This window comes from Saccopteryx leptura, chromosome 1 (genome assembly GCF_036850995.1).
Source record: "Saccopteryx leptura isolate mSacLep1 chromosome 1, mSacLep1_pri_phased_curated, whole genome shotgun sequence".
NCBI classification, from domain to species: domain Eukaryota; kingdom Metazoa; phylum Chordata; class Mammalia; order Chiroptera; family Emballonuridae; genus Saccopteryx; species Saccopteryx leptura.
The window spans coordinates 105,395,679-105,411,567 of record NC_089503.1 but is presented as its reverse complement, the minus strand read 5'-3'; the positions used below and the strand labels follow the sequence as shown (position 1 = coordinate 105,411,567).

General features: G+C 45.3%; 1 protein-coding gene across 5 annotated transcripts in view; it reads left to right on the top strand.

Moving 5' to 3' along the window:
• The window catches only part of DIXDC1 (DIX domain containing 1), an 81,967-nt gene that overhangs the window by 7,460 nt on the left and 58,618 nt on the right, over positions 1 to 15,889 (top strand). Inside the window, exon 2 of one of the 5 annotated variants that reach the window (XM_066373099.1) lies at positions 4,895 to 5,013. The exons of 3 other annotated variants lie outside the window; for them this stretch is intronic. In XM_066373099.1, the coding sequence (XP_066229196.1) occupies positions 4,954 to 5,013 (60 nt within the window). In that variant the 5' untranslated portion in view covers positions 4,895 to 4,953. Of the gene's footprint in view, positions 1 to 4,668; positions 5,014 to 15,889 lie in introns of those variants that run through there. One more of the 5 variants, XM_066373128.1, reaches the window with a different exon arrangement.

Below are 15,889 nucleotides of genomic sequence, written 5' to 3'. Positions count from 1 at the left end.
AGTAATAAATGAGTTTGCTAATGTTTCCTACACTGGCTCATTCATTTATTCAATCATTCATTCAACTAAAAACATTTACTGAATACCTTCTTTGTTGAAAGCATCATATAAAAGTATCGCATAATGATTAAGAAATGGGACGTTGTCTTTAGTATTTAGTAGCCATAGGGCTGGGGCAAATTACCCTCCAGACCTTTCTTTCTTCATATGTAAAATGGGAACAATATAAAAATATCTACTGTTTATGGTGTTTGACCATCAAATGAGCTGAAGTACCTAAGTGCTCACTTAGTACAGGGGTTAGCATATAGTAAGAGCTCACTTTTGCTATATTATGGTTGTATAGCTTTTGGGTTTAGCTGATGAGAGAGGTATCTACCATCGTTAAAATAATGCAGGACTAAAAAAAAAAAATGCAGGGCTGAGGAAGCCTGGTATAATTTCAGAAATCAGACAGCATGGCAGAGATATGAAGAAAGCAGCTTGCTTGGACTCTGCCTCTTCCCAGACAGAGTGAGTGACAAGCCCACAGCAGTGGGAGTGGTTCCAGCTACACAGAATGGCTTGCTGTTTTCCCTCATATGGGCACTATGGGGTGCAGATCCTTTTCCTAGTTATTCTTAGTTCTTTTAGCTAACCCACTTTTCCTCCCGGCTCTTACGTTGCTATCACAATAGGGTGGGATGGAGAGGATGGAAGAAATAGTAAATATTAGCGCTGCTTAGAACAAAAAGCTCACTTCTTCACCTGGACCATCTTCTGAAGCAGACCATGATAAGTATGGTGAACATATTTTCTGAAAGAAAAAAAAACTGAGATGATATTGTTTAATGGGAGTTTTGTGCTTTTTCCAAGTGTTAGAGCAAGCTATGTATGAAAATATCATATTTTTGGAACATTTCAGTAGTTGTGTGGAGACAATGGAATAGAATATTATGAAATTGTTCTATCTAGCCTGACCAGGTGGTGGCACAGTGGATAGAGCGTCAGACTGGGATGTGGAAGACCCAGGTTCGAGACCCAAAGGTCGCCAGCTTGAGCTCAGGCTCATCTGGTTTGAGCAAAAAAAAGCTCACCAGCTTGAGCCCAAGGTCACTGGCTCAAGCAAGGGGTCACTCGGTCTGCTGAAGGCCCGCGGTCAAGGCATATAAGAGAAAGCAATCAATGAACAACTAAGGTGTTGCTACGTGCAACGAAAAACTAATGATTGATGCTTCTCATCTCTCCATTCCTGTCTGTCCCTGTCTATCCCTCTCTCTGACTCTCTTTCCCTCTGTCTCTAAAAAAAAAAAAAAAAAAAAAAAAAAAAAAAAAAAAAATTGTTCTATCTAAATTTAAAATAATTGAAATTAAATGCCACTTAAATTTTACTTCTGTATTTGCATTAGCCACATTTTAGTGCTTAATAGCTATATATGGCTAGTAGCCACTGTATTGGATAGCACGGATATAAAACATTCCCACCATCACAGGAAGTACTATTGGACACCACTGCTGTACATTATGTGGTTGGTGTACTTTCAGGGAATAGTGCAATCTTGGACCATATGCCCTATAATAAATCTTTTATCAGCCCTGGCCGGTAGCTTAGTGCAGTGGTCCCCAACCTTTTTTGGGCCATGGACCGGTTTAATGTCAGAAAATATTTTCATGGGCTGGCCTTTAGGGTGGGACGGATAAATGTATCATGTAACCGAGACAAGCGTTAAGAGTGAGTCTTAGACGGATGTAACAGAGGGAATCTGGTCATTTTTAAAAAATAAAACATCGTTCAGACTTAAATATAAATAAAACGGAAATAATGTAAGTTATTCTTTCTCTGCAGACTAGTACCAAATAGCCCATGGACCGGTACCGATTTGTGGCCTGGGGGTTGGGGACCACTGGCTTAGTGGATAGAGTATCAGCACAGTGTATGGATGTCCTGGGTTTGATTCCTAGTCAGAGCACACAAGAAAAGTTACCATCTGCTTCTCTCACCCTCCCTCTTCCCCTTCTCTCCCTCTTTTGCTCCTGCAGCCAGTGGCTGGACTGGTTTGAGTGTGGCCCTGGGCACTGAGTATAGCTCAGTTGATCCGAGCATTGGCCTCAAGCACTAAAAATAGCTCGGTTGATTCAAGCATCTGCCACAGACCAGGGCTGCCAGATGGATCCTGGTGGGGGCACGTGTGGGAGTATATCTCACTAGCTCCCCTCCTCTCACTTAAAATAATAATAATAGAGCCTGACCAGGCAGTGGCACAATGGACAGCATTAGACTGGGACGTGGAGGACCCAGGTTCGAAACTTCAAGGTCACCAGCTTGAGTGCAGGTTCATCTGGTTTGGGCAAGGCTCACCAGCTTGAGCCCAAGGTCGCTGGCTTGAGCAAGGGTCACTCAGTCTGCTATAGCCCCCTGATCAAGGCACATATGAGAAAGCAATCAATGAACAACTAAGGTGCTGCAACAAAGAGTTGATGCTTGTCTCTCTCCCTTTCTGTCTGTCTGTCCCTATCAGTCCCTCTCTCTGTCTCTCTCTGTCTCTGTCACACACAAAAAATAATAATAGATAAACCTTTTATCAATTTACCACAATGCTCTAATTCCTCCAGCATGCTGTGAGATACAGGGCAAACAGCACAGGTTAGGCTTCAGAGACGTTTGCTTCAGTCAGACCTCAGCTCCCACACTGACTAGCTGAGTGACTATAAGCACTTCTCTATAAGTGACTATAAGCCTTGGTTCCTTCATCTATGTAATGAGGGAGTTGGGCCAAATGAGATCTTTTTTTGAAGCTTTAAAATTCAGTGATAATCATTAGTCTTATCCCAGGAACATTGAACTCACAGATTCTCCTTTAATAAATGATTTGTTTGAGAAACAGTGATCTCTTGGTATACAGTAAGACCTCCTTCTGATGTCTCAATATTTTCTGCTGTGTCCAAAGCATGATGGGCTGCCAACCAATCAGAATCCTCTATCCAAGGATCCATCAACTGGGTGTTTGGGTTTTGTATCTCTATGCATGTGTGTTTGCAATTTTATGCTCTGGGAAGTGTCATACTTCTCTTTTAAAAAGGGTCTTGTTGCATTAAAATGACTCATCTGAGGGTATATGGACTGTGATTCTGGTTAGGGGAATTTGTGGCATCTAAATTCCCCAGGTAGATTTTGAAGGATAGTCCTCTGACTTGTGGGTTGCTTAGGTTCAGCTTGAGTTGTTGTCATGGTTTTCCCGCAGCCTTAGCCAGAATGGAACCCCCACGATTCAGCCAGCAGCACCCAGCTAACACCTCTGCTGGTGTTCTGCTTCCTGCTTGCCATGCTCCAGAAGGATGGTTTCTCTCTTCTCAGAAGCATTTCTGTGTTTTGCAGCTTTAAACATTCAGGCAAGCTTAACCAGGTGGTGGAGCAGTGGATAGAGTCTCAGACTGGTATACAGGGGACCCAGGTTTGAAACCTCAAGCTCGCCAGCTTGAGCATGGGCTCATCTGGTTTGAGCAAGGCTCATCAGCTTGAGCCCAAGGTTGCTGGCTTGAGCAAGGGGTCTCTTGGTCTGCTGTAGCCTCCTAGACAAGGCACATATGAGAAAGTAATCCATGTGCTGCAACAAAGAATTGATGCTTCTCATATCCCTCTCTTCCTGTCTGTCTGACCCTCTCTGTCCCTCTCTCTGGTTCTCTCTTTGGCTCTGACACAAAACAACAACAACAAAAAACATTCAAGCAAGATGTTGTCAGTTCTGACTGCTCTGCAGGGTGAAGATTTTTCCCTCCTGACCTGAGAAGGAGAAGCCATTACTGACTTTTCTTGCTAAGGTACTGACAGAGATTTAGGGAGAGAATCTGGGCCTTCAGCAAAATCCTGAGTGTAGAGTCCTGTCTCTGTCACTGACCAGCTATGTCCTTGGACAAGGTCCCGACCTTCCCTGAGCCTTCTAACTCTGTAAACCCTTACCCTACCCCTAGGATCCAGGGGTAACATAATACCTGTGGGTATTCTTTCAGCTTCCAGTTTTCCTACAGAGACAAGAGTTTGCACTGAGAGTACAAATGACTAGTGTTCTTAAAAACAAGGAAGGCTGCGACTGGAGTAACTATATATAAACAAAGGGGAACAGCTTGAGTAAGCTTTACTAAACTCTTTCAAAAACACCAGGACATTTTTTGCGGGTTTTATTTTAATTAAATAAAAATATGGGTTTTACATTTTAGAAGTTATTCTAAAACGAAAAAAAAGGTTTTTATTTTTGTTAAAACCCCAGTCATCCTTCGGTTATCCTTGATGTTTCTGTTGTGATTTGGTTAGCTCTAGTTCTATTAAATGTGTCCTAATACTATCAATAACTAAAGTTTGCTCTTTCCATCCTCTTTTTTCTCTCCTTTCATATGGTTTTTCCCTCTTTCTCTCCCTTTTGCTTCCCCTTCTTTAACCCAACCTCCTAACCTCACTGTCCAGGTCCCTTTGGAAAATGGGGGTAGTCCTGTGATTCACTCCCCTTTCCACTCACCATGTGGTGAGGTGCTTGCAGCCTTAAGTCAGCAGATGTGTGTGTGTGTGTGTGTGTGTGTGTGTGTGTGTGTGTGTGTGTGTGTGTGTGTGTGTGTGTACATATGCGCGCACGTGTGCGCGTGCCCGCGCGTGCGTGTGTATGTGCAGCGCGTGCACTTGCAGGCTGCCCGCTCCGGCAGAGCTCCAGCTCGCGCCGGCCAGGAAAGACGCTACCCGCCAGCGCGGTCCAACCTTGCGCTCCCAGCTGTTTCTATAGAAACCGCGGCAGCGCCAGCCTCTCCCGCAAAGAACTCCGGGGGAGCATGCCCATTGGGAGCTGCTAGTTTAGCTCCGGTTTGGGTTTCCAGTAAGTGGCGTGCGGGATTCCCGGGAAATCCCAATGAGCTGAGTCTTTGTGTGCAGCGGGTGGAGGAGGCGCAGTCCCCGGGCCTGCAGACCCCGCGCGGAGCCCGGCAAGAACAATGCTAGCGTGCCTGACCCGGGGAAACTTGCTGGACGTCCTGCAGGAGGGCTTCAACGAGGTAACTGTCTGCTCTTCCCACTCCCGGTTCCCTCCCCCAACGCTTCAAGCCTGATCCCTGGGAGGGGTCCTCCTTTGCCCGGATCCCCGTGAGGATCCCATAACAATTCGCCTGCAGAGCTCTAAGGAGGCTTCAGTGGTGGGTGGGTGTGGTGCAGACCGGATGGTGAACCAGGAGAAATCAAAAGGGCCTCTCGCCCCAACTAAGTGGTCATTGATTGACCTTCCCTAGCAGCTTACCCGAACCCAGGAGATAGGACCACAATTCGAAGGTTGTCTCCTTGCAGAAGAGGCGCCCTCCCCAGAGGTTCTCCCCAAGGAAACTCCTGAGCATGTGGCCAGGGTGCTCATTCTATTTCAGGAGCTAACCCGTGAGCCGAGGGAAGAGGGGATTGTGTTGGTAGAAAGTCTGAGATAGGTCAAGATAAATAGGTGTCAGTTGTATGAAGTGCCTTCTTCATGTTGATATCTTATCTCAGTCCAAGGCAGTGGATTTCTCCACAGCCAAGGGCATGGTTGGCAGAGAAGACCGAAGAGGAGAGAGGCGGCCCAGGCTTCTGGGCCCAATTCAGGGGAGCTAGGATTTGCACCCTTCTGCATGAGAGTGGTGACCTGGGGCCCCAATCTGACAGGTAGTCTGGTCCAGAGCTGGCTAAGGTCCGTTCACTCTTTTCTCTCAAAATTCTGATACTTATTCAATTTCCTTCTCTTATGATTCTGAAAATTCTGATTTAGAACACTCCCCCTCTCCCCTGTTCTGAGCGGCTCCATATGTCTTTCATTGCTTCTGAGCCCCTCCCCTTTGGGTTGCCTTATCCCAGGTTCCAGGGAGATCTCTGCAAGGGGACCTAGACTGTTAGTTGTGTCTTCCTTCCTTTCTCCTGTCTTTTCCACTGTCTTCCTTCTCTTTCTTCAATTTAAGTTTTAAAAAAATCCGTTTTTTAAACAATGAACATATGACTGCATTCTTTTCTTTCTTTCCTAATTTTTTTCCTTTTCTTGATAGAGACAGAAAGAGTCAGAGACAGGGATAAATAGGGACAGACAGACAGGAAGGGAGAGAGATGAGAAGCATCAATTCTTTGTTGTGGCATCTTAGTTGTTCACTGATTGCATTCCTCATATGTGCCTTGACTGTGGGCCTTCAGCAGATCGAGTAACCCCTTGCTCAAGCCAGTGACCTTGGGCTCAAGCTGGTGAGCCTTGCTCAAACCAGATGAGCCCGCACTCAAGCTGGTGACCTTGGGGTCTCGAACCTGGGTCCTACGTATCCCAGTCTGATGCTCTATCCAGTGCGTCACAGCCCGGTCAGGCTGCATTCTTTTCTTTAGAGTCAAGACTGAGTGTCCTGGCCTTTTCCCCAGAGGTAACCATTCTCATGAATTTGTGTGTAAGGTTTTCTTTCTACAGCTGCACGACTGGCTATTGCCTTAATTCCTGTTTCTAATTAAGAACTTCTGCAGCCCGACCTGTCCCAGAACCTTCTGTGGGCCTGGCGCCTGTGCCCCTGCCACAGAGAGGAAAACTGCAAAGACACTGTCCCAACCTGACTCAGAATTTTCCTTTGGCTGAGGGGCGGAGTTTGCAGCCTGCCTGCACTGCAGGGCACCTTGTCTCTGCATTAGCCCTGTTTGAACACATGTAAGGGGATTGTTAACAAAGAGATACAGTCATACAGACCAGAAGCCACCTCTTGGAGTGCTTCCTGTATTCCTGGTTCCCCTTTAAAACTGCTGTTGGGCCTCCTCTGGTCTCAAGCTTTATATGTGTCTGACATATCCAGCAATTGTGGCAGAAGCCCCTTAGGTCTTTCTCTGACCTCCCCTTTTTGAAACTCAGTCCCCAGGTCCCAGGTCCCAGTGTCTATCACATAGAGACCAGCACAGTCAGCCCTTGTCTTTGCCTTCTGTTCCTTTTCACTTCCAGACCTTTCCACTGAAGAGCCAAGAGGCTTGGCTGTTTTATTTTTCATGTTTTAGTGTGTCTGTAAACATCCCCTGACCTCTATTTCTTATAAAACATATAGGAAAGGGAGAGAGAGAGAGAGTTTCTTTTTGTGGTAGGAATGTAAAAACAACAGACACACAACTTTATTGTTAATTCAGCCCTAGAATAATGCAGGAATGACTCTTTTCTTTCTCACATTTTATTTTTCTACTCATTCTGTAAACTTCCCTCTACCCTTTCTACATGCTAATGTATAATCCATCCCCTTCTATTAGTGGATGTGAACTCTAATAGCCAGTAAGTACTTATTTCCCCATGTATAAGACACACCTTAATTTTGGGGCCTGAAAATTTGAAGAAAAAAAAAATTACATAAAGTTATTGAACTCAAGTTTTATTCATCATAAAATTCATACAATGACTATGTAGCTCCACAGTCAAGGCACATACGAGGAATGCAATCAGTGAACAACTAAGGTGCCGCAACAAAGAATTGATGCTTCTCATCTCTGTCCCTATCTATCCCTGTCTCTGACTCTCTCTCTGTCTCTATCAAGAAAAGGAAAAAAATAAAGAAAGAAAAGAATGCAGTCATATGTTCATTGTTTAAAAGCGTAACCTGCTGTCAAAACTGCCATCCATTAGCTTGTCCTCATCGGTGTCTGATGACCAATCACTGTCTTCGTATCTTGCCTCGTTCTCAGTTCCATCTATGGCATTTGAAATGCCACACTTCTTAAATGACTTGACAACAATCTCAATCTTGATATTATCCCAGGATCTTTTCACCCAGGTACAAACTTCTCCTATAGTTGGTTTCTTCACTCTTCCTGCTGGTGTCAAATTGTCCCCAGAAGACTTCATTCATTGGTTCCATTCATCTCTCATGGCAACTTTTAAGGGTTTGTTAATGCTGACATTAAGTGGTTGGAGCTGGGATGTCAAGCCTCCAGGTATGATGGCAAGTTTTGTTTTTTGCTCCTCAATCTTCTTTGTGTTTTTTGTTATGTGTGCTCTGAACTGATCAAGCACCAACAGGACAGGTTTGCATAAGAGCCCACCTGGTCTCCTTCTCCAAACTTTCTCAAACCAGATCTTCATGCCATCCTGATCCATCCAACCCTTGTCATGAACGTGGACAATCATTCTTTGAGGAATGTCTTCTTTTGGCATTGTTTTGCATTTGTAAATCAGCATAGGAGGCAGCTTGGTTCTGTCAGCACAACAAGCTAGAACAACTCTATAATGGCTCTTTTCATGTCCACTTATCTTTACAGACTTTTCACCCCCTTCTTATCAACAGTTCTGTTACTTGGACAGAGGCGGATTTAACGGCAAGCGCACCAGGCATGCGCCCTGGGCCCATACTTCTGAAGGGCCCCGCAAAACCCCAACTTTACACTTTTCTCTAATGTAAGGTGCCCAATATTTTCTTCTGTACCTGAGACCTCAACCGACCTTAATCTGCCTCTGTACTCAAACTGAAGGGTGTCTTTGTCCATATTTGCAGTCTGTCCCAACTCAAACCGATGTGTCTTCATACATTGAATGACAAAACGATGAAATTCAAGGACCTTCTGCTCATAGCTTTCAGGCATCTTTTGGGCAAGTCTGGTGCGTGTACACATGCTTAGTCCATTCTGTTTCATGAACCTGAAGTACCAGTTGTGTCCTCCATTAAAATCAGTATCTTCTTTTTCATCAGCAATTCTTCTTGCCTCATGCTGAACCATCTTTATGGACACAGGAATTCCAGTTGCCCTTTGCTCTTCAATCCATATCTTCAATTCCCTCTCTAAATCAGGCCATTTTGCTGACTTGCCTCTCATGGCATTCTTTTGCCCTGGGGTTTTCAGGAGGGTTTCTTCTTCCCACAGCCAGTCTCAGATTGATTTCTCAGTTGGAGGAGGAGCAAACTTATGTTCAGCAGCACGATTTCCATTCACTTTTGTAAACTGGATTGCTTTTAACTTGAATTCAGCACTGTACGAAAATTTTTTCTGAGCCATTTCTGGGGCAGAACGTGGCAAAGCGTAACCTACCATAATATACTGGTAACAAGTGTGAAACAATGAGCACAAAGACAACAAGCATGAAAAGTGGGAAATTCAAGTATTAAAAAAACCTACAATCACTGTATAAGACGCACCCAGTTTTTAGACCCCAAATTTTTCGGAAAAGGGTGCGTCTTATACATGGGAGATACAGGTTTATCTGAGAAATTGACATCATCTATATATACTGCTTACAAAAATTAGGGGATGCCTGACCAGGCGGTGGCGCAGTGGATAGAGCATCGGACTGGCATGCCAAGGACCCAGGTTCCAGACCCCGAGGTTGCCAGCTTGAGTGCAGGCTCATCTGGTTTGAGCAAGGACCAGCTTGGAGCCAAGGTTGCTGGTTCGAGCATGGGATTACTCAGTCTGCTGAAGGCCCGCAGTCAAGGCACATATGAGAAAGCAATCAATGAACAACGAAGTTGTCGCAACGAAAAACTAATGATTGATGCTTCTCATCTCTCCATTTTTGTCTGTCTGCCCCTGTCTATCCCTCTCTCTGACTCTCTCTGTCTCTGTAAAAAAATAAATAAATAAATAAAAATTAGGGGATATTTTAAAATGAATATGAAGCTATAAAATATCCCATAATAAGCCCTGGCCGGTTGGCTCGGCGGTAGAGCGTTGGCCTAGCGTGCGGAGGACCCGGGTTCGATTCCCGGCCAGGGCACACAGGAGAAGCGCCCATTTGCTTCTCCACCCCTCCGCCGCGCTTTCCTCTCTGTCTCTCTCTTCCCCTCCCGCAGCCAAGGCTCCATTGGAGCAAAGATGGCCCAGGCGCTGGGGATGGCTCTGTGGCCTCAGCCTCAGGCGCTAGAGTAGCTCTGGTCGCAACATGGCGATGCCCAGGATGGGCAGAGCATCGCCCCCTGGTGGGCGTGCCAGGTGGATCCCGGTCGGGCGCATGCGGGAGTCTGTCTGACTGTCTCTCCCTGTTTCCAGCTTCAGAAAAATGGAAAAAAAAAAATATCCCATAATTTTTATGAGCGGTATAATATTAATAGTAATATATTAAATCTCAAAGTTCTCTTATTTTTTATTTTATTTCTTACTGATTTTGGAGACAAAGAGGGGAGAACAGAAAGAGAGAGAGAGGGAGCGAGGAGAGAGATGAAAAGCATCAACTCATAGTTGTTTCACTTGAGTTGTTCATTGATTGCTTCTGATATGTGCTTTGACCAGGGGGCTCCAGTCAAGCCAGTGACACCTTGCTCAAGCCTATGGCCTTGGCTGGGCTCAAGCCAGTGACATTGAGATCATGTAAATCAGTGGTCCCCAACCTTTTTTGGGCCACGGACCTGTTTAATGTCAGAAAATATTTTTACAGACCGGTCTTTAGGGTGGGACGGATAAATGTATCACGTGACCGAGACAAGTGTCAAGAGTGAGTCTTAGACGGATGTAACAGAGGGAATCTGGTCATTTTTTAAAAATAAAACATCATTCAGATTTAAATATAAATAAAATGGAAATAATGTAAGTTATTTATTCTTTCGCTGCAGACCAGTACCAAATGGCCCACAGACCTGTACTTGGGGACCACTGATGTAAATGATCCCTCACTTAAGCTAGCAAGCCTGTGTTCAAGCCAATGAGCCTGCGCTCAAGCCAGTAACCTCAGGGTTTTGAACCAGGGACCTTAGCCTTCTGGGTCAATGCTCTACCCATTGCACCATGACTGGTTAGGCTCAAAGTTTCCTTAAAGTTTATATAGTTTTGCCTGACCTGTGGTGGTGCAGTGGATAAAGCATCGACCTGGAAATGCTGAGGTCGCCGGTTCGAAGCCCTGGGCTTGCCTGGTCAAGGCACATATGGGAGTTGATGCCTGTCCTCCCCCCTGTCTCTCTCTCCTCTCTCTCTCTCTCTCTCTCCTCTCTAAAATGAATAAATAAATAAATAAATAAAAGATTCTCTATAAAAAAAAGTTTATATAGTTTTTTTACATTCTTAATAAGTTATATTGAATAATTCTTATCACTTACTGTACCACATTTAGTGCTCTTGAATAATGCTAGGATTAGTTATCATATTTCAGAGTTGATGGGGCCCTGATTGACCTGTTTGAAATTCTAGTGTCGCTTAATAGATCCAGTAATATCTCTTTTGTGAGACTCATGTGATAAAGATGTAAGTAGGGACTTAAAGGCCCGTGTCAGAAGACAGTTCAGTTCCTCTGACAAATTCATGCTACTGAGGCTAAGAATACCACATGTATCCAGTCATCTCTGGGGAATGAGCCAAGCATATTTGAAGCTATGCTTCATCACCTTGATGCCTTTAAGGTCTGTGTGGTTAGGGCTGTGACCTCATTCTCGATGGCAGAGAAAACTGACAGGAAATAAAGCTGTGGATCTAACTGGTTAATTATTAGGGAGCCATGCAACAGAGAGAAACCCTGCCCTTCCAATCAAGGCTTCCCTCTACCCCCTGTTGGCTTCTGTCTCAATCACATGCCACTATGCATAACTGTGTGTAACATAATTTTCTCCTTTATGTTCCCTGAATAAAACCCTGGTCTCAACACACCTGATAAGTTACTTACAGAATTGATCCATTTCAGGGCTGTCAATGTGTTCCCTTTTATTGACACGGTTAGTCTGCATTATGAGTTAGCCACAAGTTTTGGCTCCTGCCACATTCTGTAGCCACCCTGGCTGTTGTCCCCTGTCTCCTGTGTTTTGGGCCTGGCCTTTCTAGTTTAAACTTTTTTTTTTTTTGTATTTTTCTGAAGCTGGAAACGGGGAGAGACAGTCAGACAGACTCCCGCATGCGCCAGACCGGGATCCACCCGGCACGCCCACCAGGGGCAACACTCTGCCCACCAGGGGGCGATGCTCTGCCCCTCCGGGCATCGCTCTGCCGCGACCAGAGCCACTCTAGCGCCTGGGGCAGAGGCCAAGGAGCCATCCCCAGCGCCCGGGCCATCTTTGCTCCAATGGAGCCTTGGCTGCGGGAGGGGAAGAGAGAGACAGAGAGGAAGGAGGGGAGGGGTGGAGAAGCAAATGGGCACTTCTCCTGTGTGCCCTGGCCGGGAATCAAACCCGGGTCCCCCGCATGCCAGGCCGACGCTCTACCGCTGAGCCAACCGGCCAGGGCTGGCCTTTCTAGTTTACACTGCCCCTATTTTGCATCTGCCTCAAAACTATGTATTTGTTTTCTTTGCCTCTTGGTATTGATGCCATGTGAACTTTGTCTTTGGTTAATGTACCTACATGAATTTCTGCAACTGTTTCTGAGGGATAGACTTTTTAAAAAAGGTACTTAGGTGCTTGTGTTGAAAGATTTTGATAGACCAACGACTGTCATATAGTTCCAGTCAATAAGCATTCATTCATTCAGTCATTTGGTTCATTTATTGGATGAAGGCATGAGTAAAATAATTGAAAACACACCTAGTTCCTGCTTCCAAAGAATTTATAGGGAGAGATTTATAGGTGTACTGAGAAACCGTAATAGGATGCTCGTTGTGATACATTCCGTAGAAGAGGTAGTGTTTGTGGGAGATTATGGAGATATCATCTACTTAATGATATCAGGAAAAGTACCAAAGATTTACCAACTTACCTGCTCACTGAGACCAGACTTTTTTTCCTACTAATCTGATAAACATGCATGCAAGTGCTCATTCAGCAGACATTCACTGAATGACTGCTTACCCGGCACTGTGCCAGGCTCTGGAAATAAAAGTCAAATAATGCAGAGTTTGTGCCCTCGTGGAGCTCACAGGTCAATGAGAACAGAGTAAATGCTCAGAGTATCAAACCTGGGAAAATTGTAGCGATATAGAAATCCTGCTTGTCAGGCAGAACACATTTGTGCCCAGCTAGAGTGTGGATGGCCTCAGGGACTGAACAATGGGAATAATTTGTTAAAATGTTGGTCAACAGGAAATCCAGTCTGAGCCTTAACCTTTTAAACATAGCACCTGGGAGACTTTCCCTACTAGTTTATTTCCCCGTGTAGAAAAGTAGAAGTTGGAATCCCACGTGGAGATTCATTAGCTTGGCAGCCTCTGGGAAATACAGGAAGAGCCTTTGGTGTCGTTCCCATAAGTGGGACGCGGGGTGAGTGCCGAAGAGGGTTGGCATGTGCAGCAGCTGCAAGCAGACATCACTCCAACGTGCCTCCTGCCTTCCTTGGAGTCAGGTTTGCAGCATGGGGCCAAGCAGAAGCTCTCAAACATTTCCACAATGACTTCCTCTGTGTTTTGCTGTAGGAATGAAAGGCCAGTTAAGTCTTTAATGTAACAAAGCACCACACACCCCAACCTTCTCTTTTCTTTCCTGGCTGACTTCTCCCCTCCTCCCAAGCTCACTGGCTTGGCTCCCACAGGAGTCAATGCCAGCTGACCAGATGCTCCCTGGCAGCAGGCTCTCAGGCAGTGCTATGTCCCTTCGGGTGAGGAATGGCCTAGCCAGGCGTGTGGAGCAGTGATAGGGCTCTGTTTGCCAGGTGCCACTCCCCCATGACTGGCCTTGTTGGCTAGGCTGTCAGAACTCAAACTGAATGAAACTTTCTTGAATATATATTTCCTTATTTGTTAACCCCCAAACCAGGCTCTATTTAAGTGGTCATGGACATAACCTTCCCTGGTCAGATGTGGTAGGGAGTTAAGGAACCAATCCCAAAGGCCCTGAGGGTGGGCTCCTACCTTGTTTTTAGTAAAGCACATCCATAAATTGTACGGTGATACCTTCATTCATTCATTCATTCACATGCATTAATTGAATGCTTACCTTATAACATGTACTTGTGAAGAACAGAGTGTTTACAGAACTTGTAACTAATGGAAATTTAAAAATAAGGTTAGGAGATGCAATCTTTCAGAAAATCTTTAGGTTTTTACTTTCTGGTGTACAATATTATCCTTTGACTGGGCTGAACACTAATACAGAGAGCTCTACTGTAAGGCCAGGGGCTGCTGCTGCGATGGCCATTCACATGCAGGTTCTCATTGAATCCGGACAGACCAGTAAAGAAACAGTGGAGCCAAAAAACTGTGGGACATTTCTTTATTAAAGTCTCGCGCCAGCCCATGGGCAAACACACAGGGGAAACACTTCCCTTTCACTCATTCAGAACTCCCAAAGCCCTGACACATTCTTCGGTTCCACAACCAGGAGAATCTTCTCCCGTTTCTCCTAGAATCAAAGGCCCCACCAGTCTCAGCGGAGCTCGCAAGGCTCCTCACCTCTGATTCCCCATTGGCACACCTTCTCCCTTCTCTGCCACATGGCTTCTTCTCTGCCAACATGGCTTCTTCTTCAGCACTCTGCATTTTCAGTCCTCTCTCTGTGAAACGTGGCTTCTTTTCTCCTCTTCTCCTTCTCTAAACTTTCTAGTGCAAAATCCTCTCCTGCAGCAAACTAAATTAGCAAAACAATGGCCCTTCCCAAGCAGGAAGGTAATTTGCAATTTCACAGACACACAGATACCTGGCGCTGCCCAGCCCCAATGCAAACTAGAAGCAAGCAAACATAAAAATCATATTTTAAAAACTTATTTGACTAACACTTACCCATACAGGGAAGAAGAAATTTAGTATTTTTACTTGTGAACTTCATTTTTACCTAATTAGCCACCAAGTTTAATGAACAAGTTGCCTTTCCTAGTTCAGTAAAGGCCTGCAGGACTTAATAGACATAAATACTATATTACATTCTTTTGACAGAATTTAGGCCAGCAATAACTCAAGGTTTCCAAACGACGCGTAATCACGTGTCTCCCTTGCAGTTTCTCAGCAACAGCCCCACTCCCCTCTTCTGAGCTCTGCTGCTGGAAGGTCAGAGTTTCAAACTGGCATCTGGTTTCACTGTGAAACTGATTTCTTAGCCATCAGGTCTCCAGGACACCCCAGCTCAACACCAGAGCCCGCTTCTCTTGTGTGCCTTTCTTGCTTGCCAGAAGGAAGCCATAGAGCCGCTTCCTGGATATTTCTGTGGTGGGAATGGTGGGTGACACAGGCTTCTCTGGCAAAGCCCAGTCTGTGCTTTCACAACTCTAACCAAACAAATCCTCTGAAAAAACTCTCTTTGACCTTGAGACTTAGAGGAGATAGAAAGCAGAGGCTGGGTTTACAGACTTGTTTGGAAGGAAGAGCATGTCCCAAAGAAAAACAAAGAATATTATATTTGGCCACAGAAAGCTTTTCATTTTCTTTCTCTCTTTCTGTCTCTCCCTCTTTCCTTTCTTTTTCTTTGTCTCTCTTTCCTTTCTCTCTCTCTCTCTCTCTTCTTTCTTTCTCTTCCCTCCCTCCCTCCCTCTCTCCCTCCCTTCCTTCTATGAGAGGAAGGGAAATAGAAAGATTCCTGTATGCCCCAGGATCCATCTAGCCACCCTTGTCTAGGGCTGACACTCTGCCTAACTGGGGTCAATGCTTGTAACCGGTAACCAAACTATTTTAGTGCCTAAGGCAGAGGCTCTACAGAGCCATCCTCAGTGCTGGGGGCCAACATGCTTGAATCTATCTAACCATGGCTGTGGGAGGGCGAGAGGGAGAGAGAGATAGAGAAGGGGGAGGGGGAGAAAGAGGGGTGGGGAAGCAGATGCTTGCTTCTTCTGTGTGCCCTGACCGGGAATCAAACCTGGGACTTCCACATGCTGGGCCAGTGCTCTACCACTGAGCAACCAGCTAGGGCAGGAAAGTTTTCAAGGTCAAGACTTCCTGCACAGATTGAGATGGTAGGCAGAGTTGTTTATAATGGAAGAATTTAAATTTATATTGTAGGGTTACCTGCAGTGTCATGAAGGAAGCTGATGGAGAGTGTAGCGTTGTTCAGGCCTTCCTGCCCTAGCCAGCCATTCTCATAGCTTTAGCATGGCTCAGTCTTGTGAAGCCAAAATCCTCCTCAGACAATGTTGACTGTTGCTGTG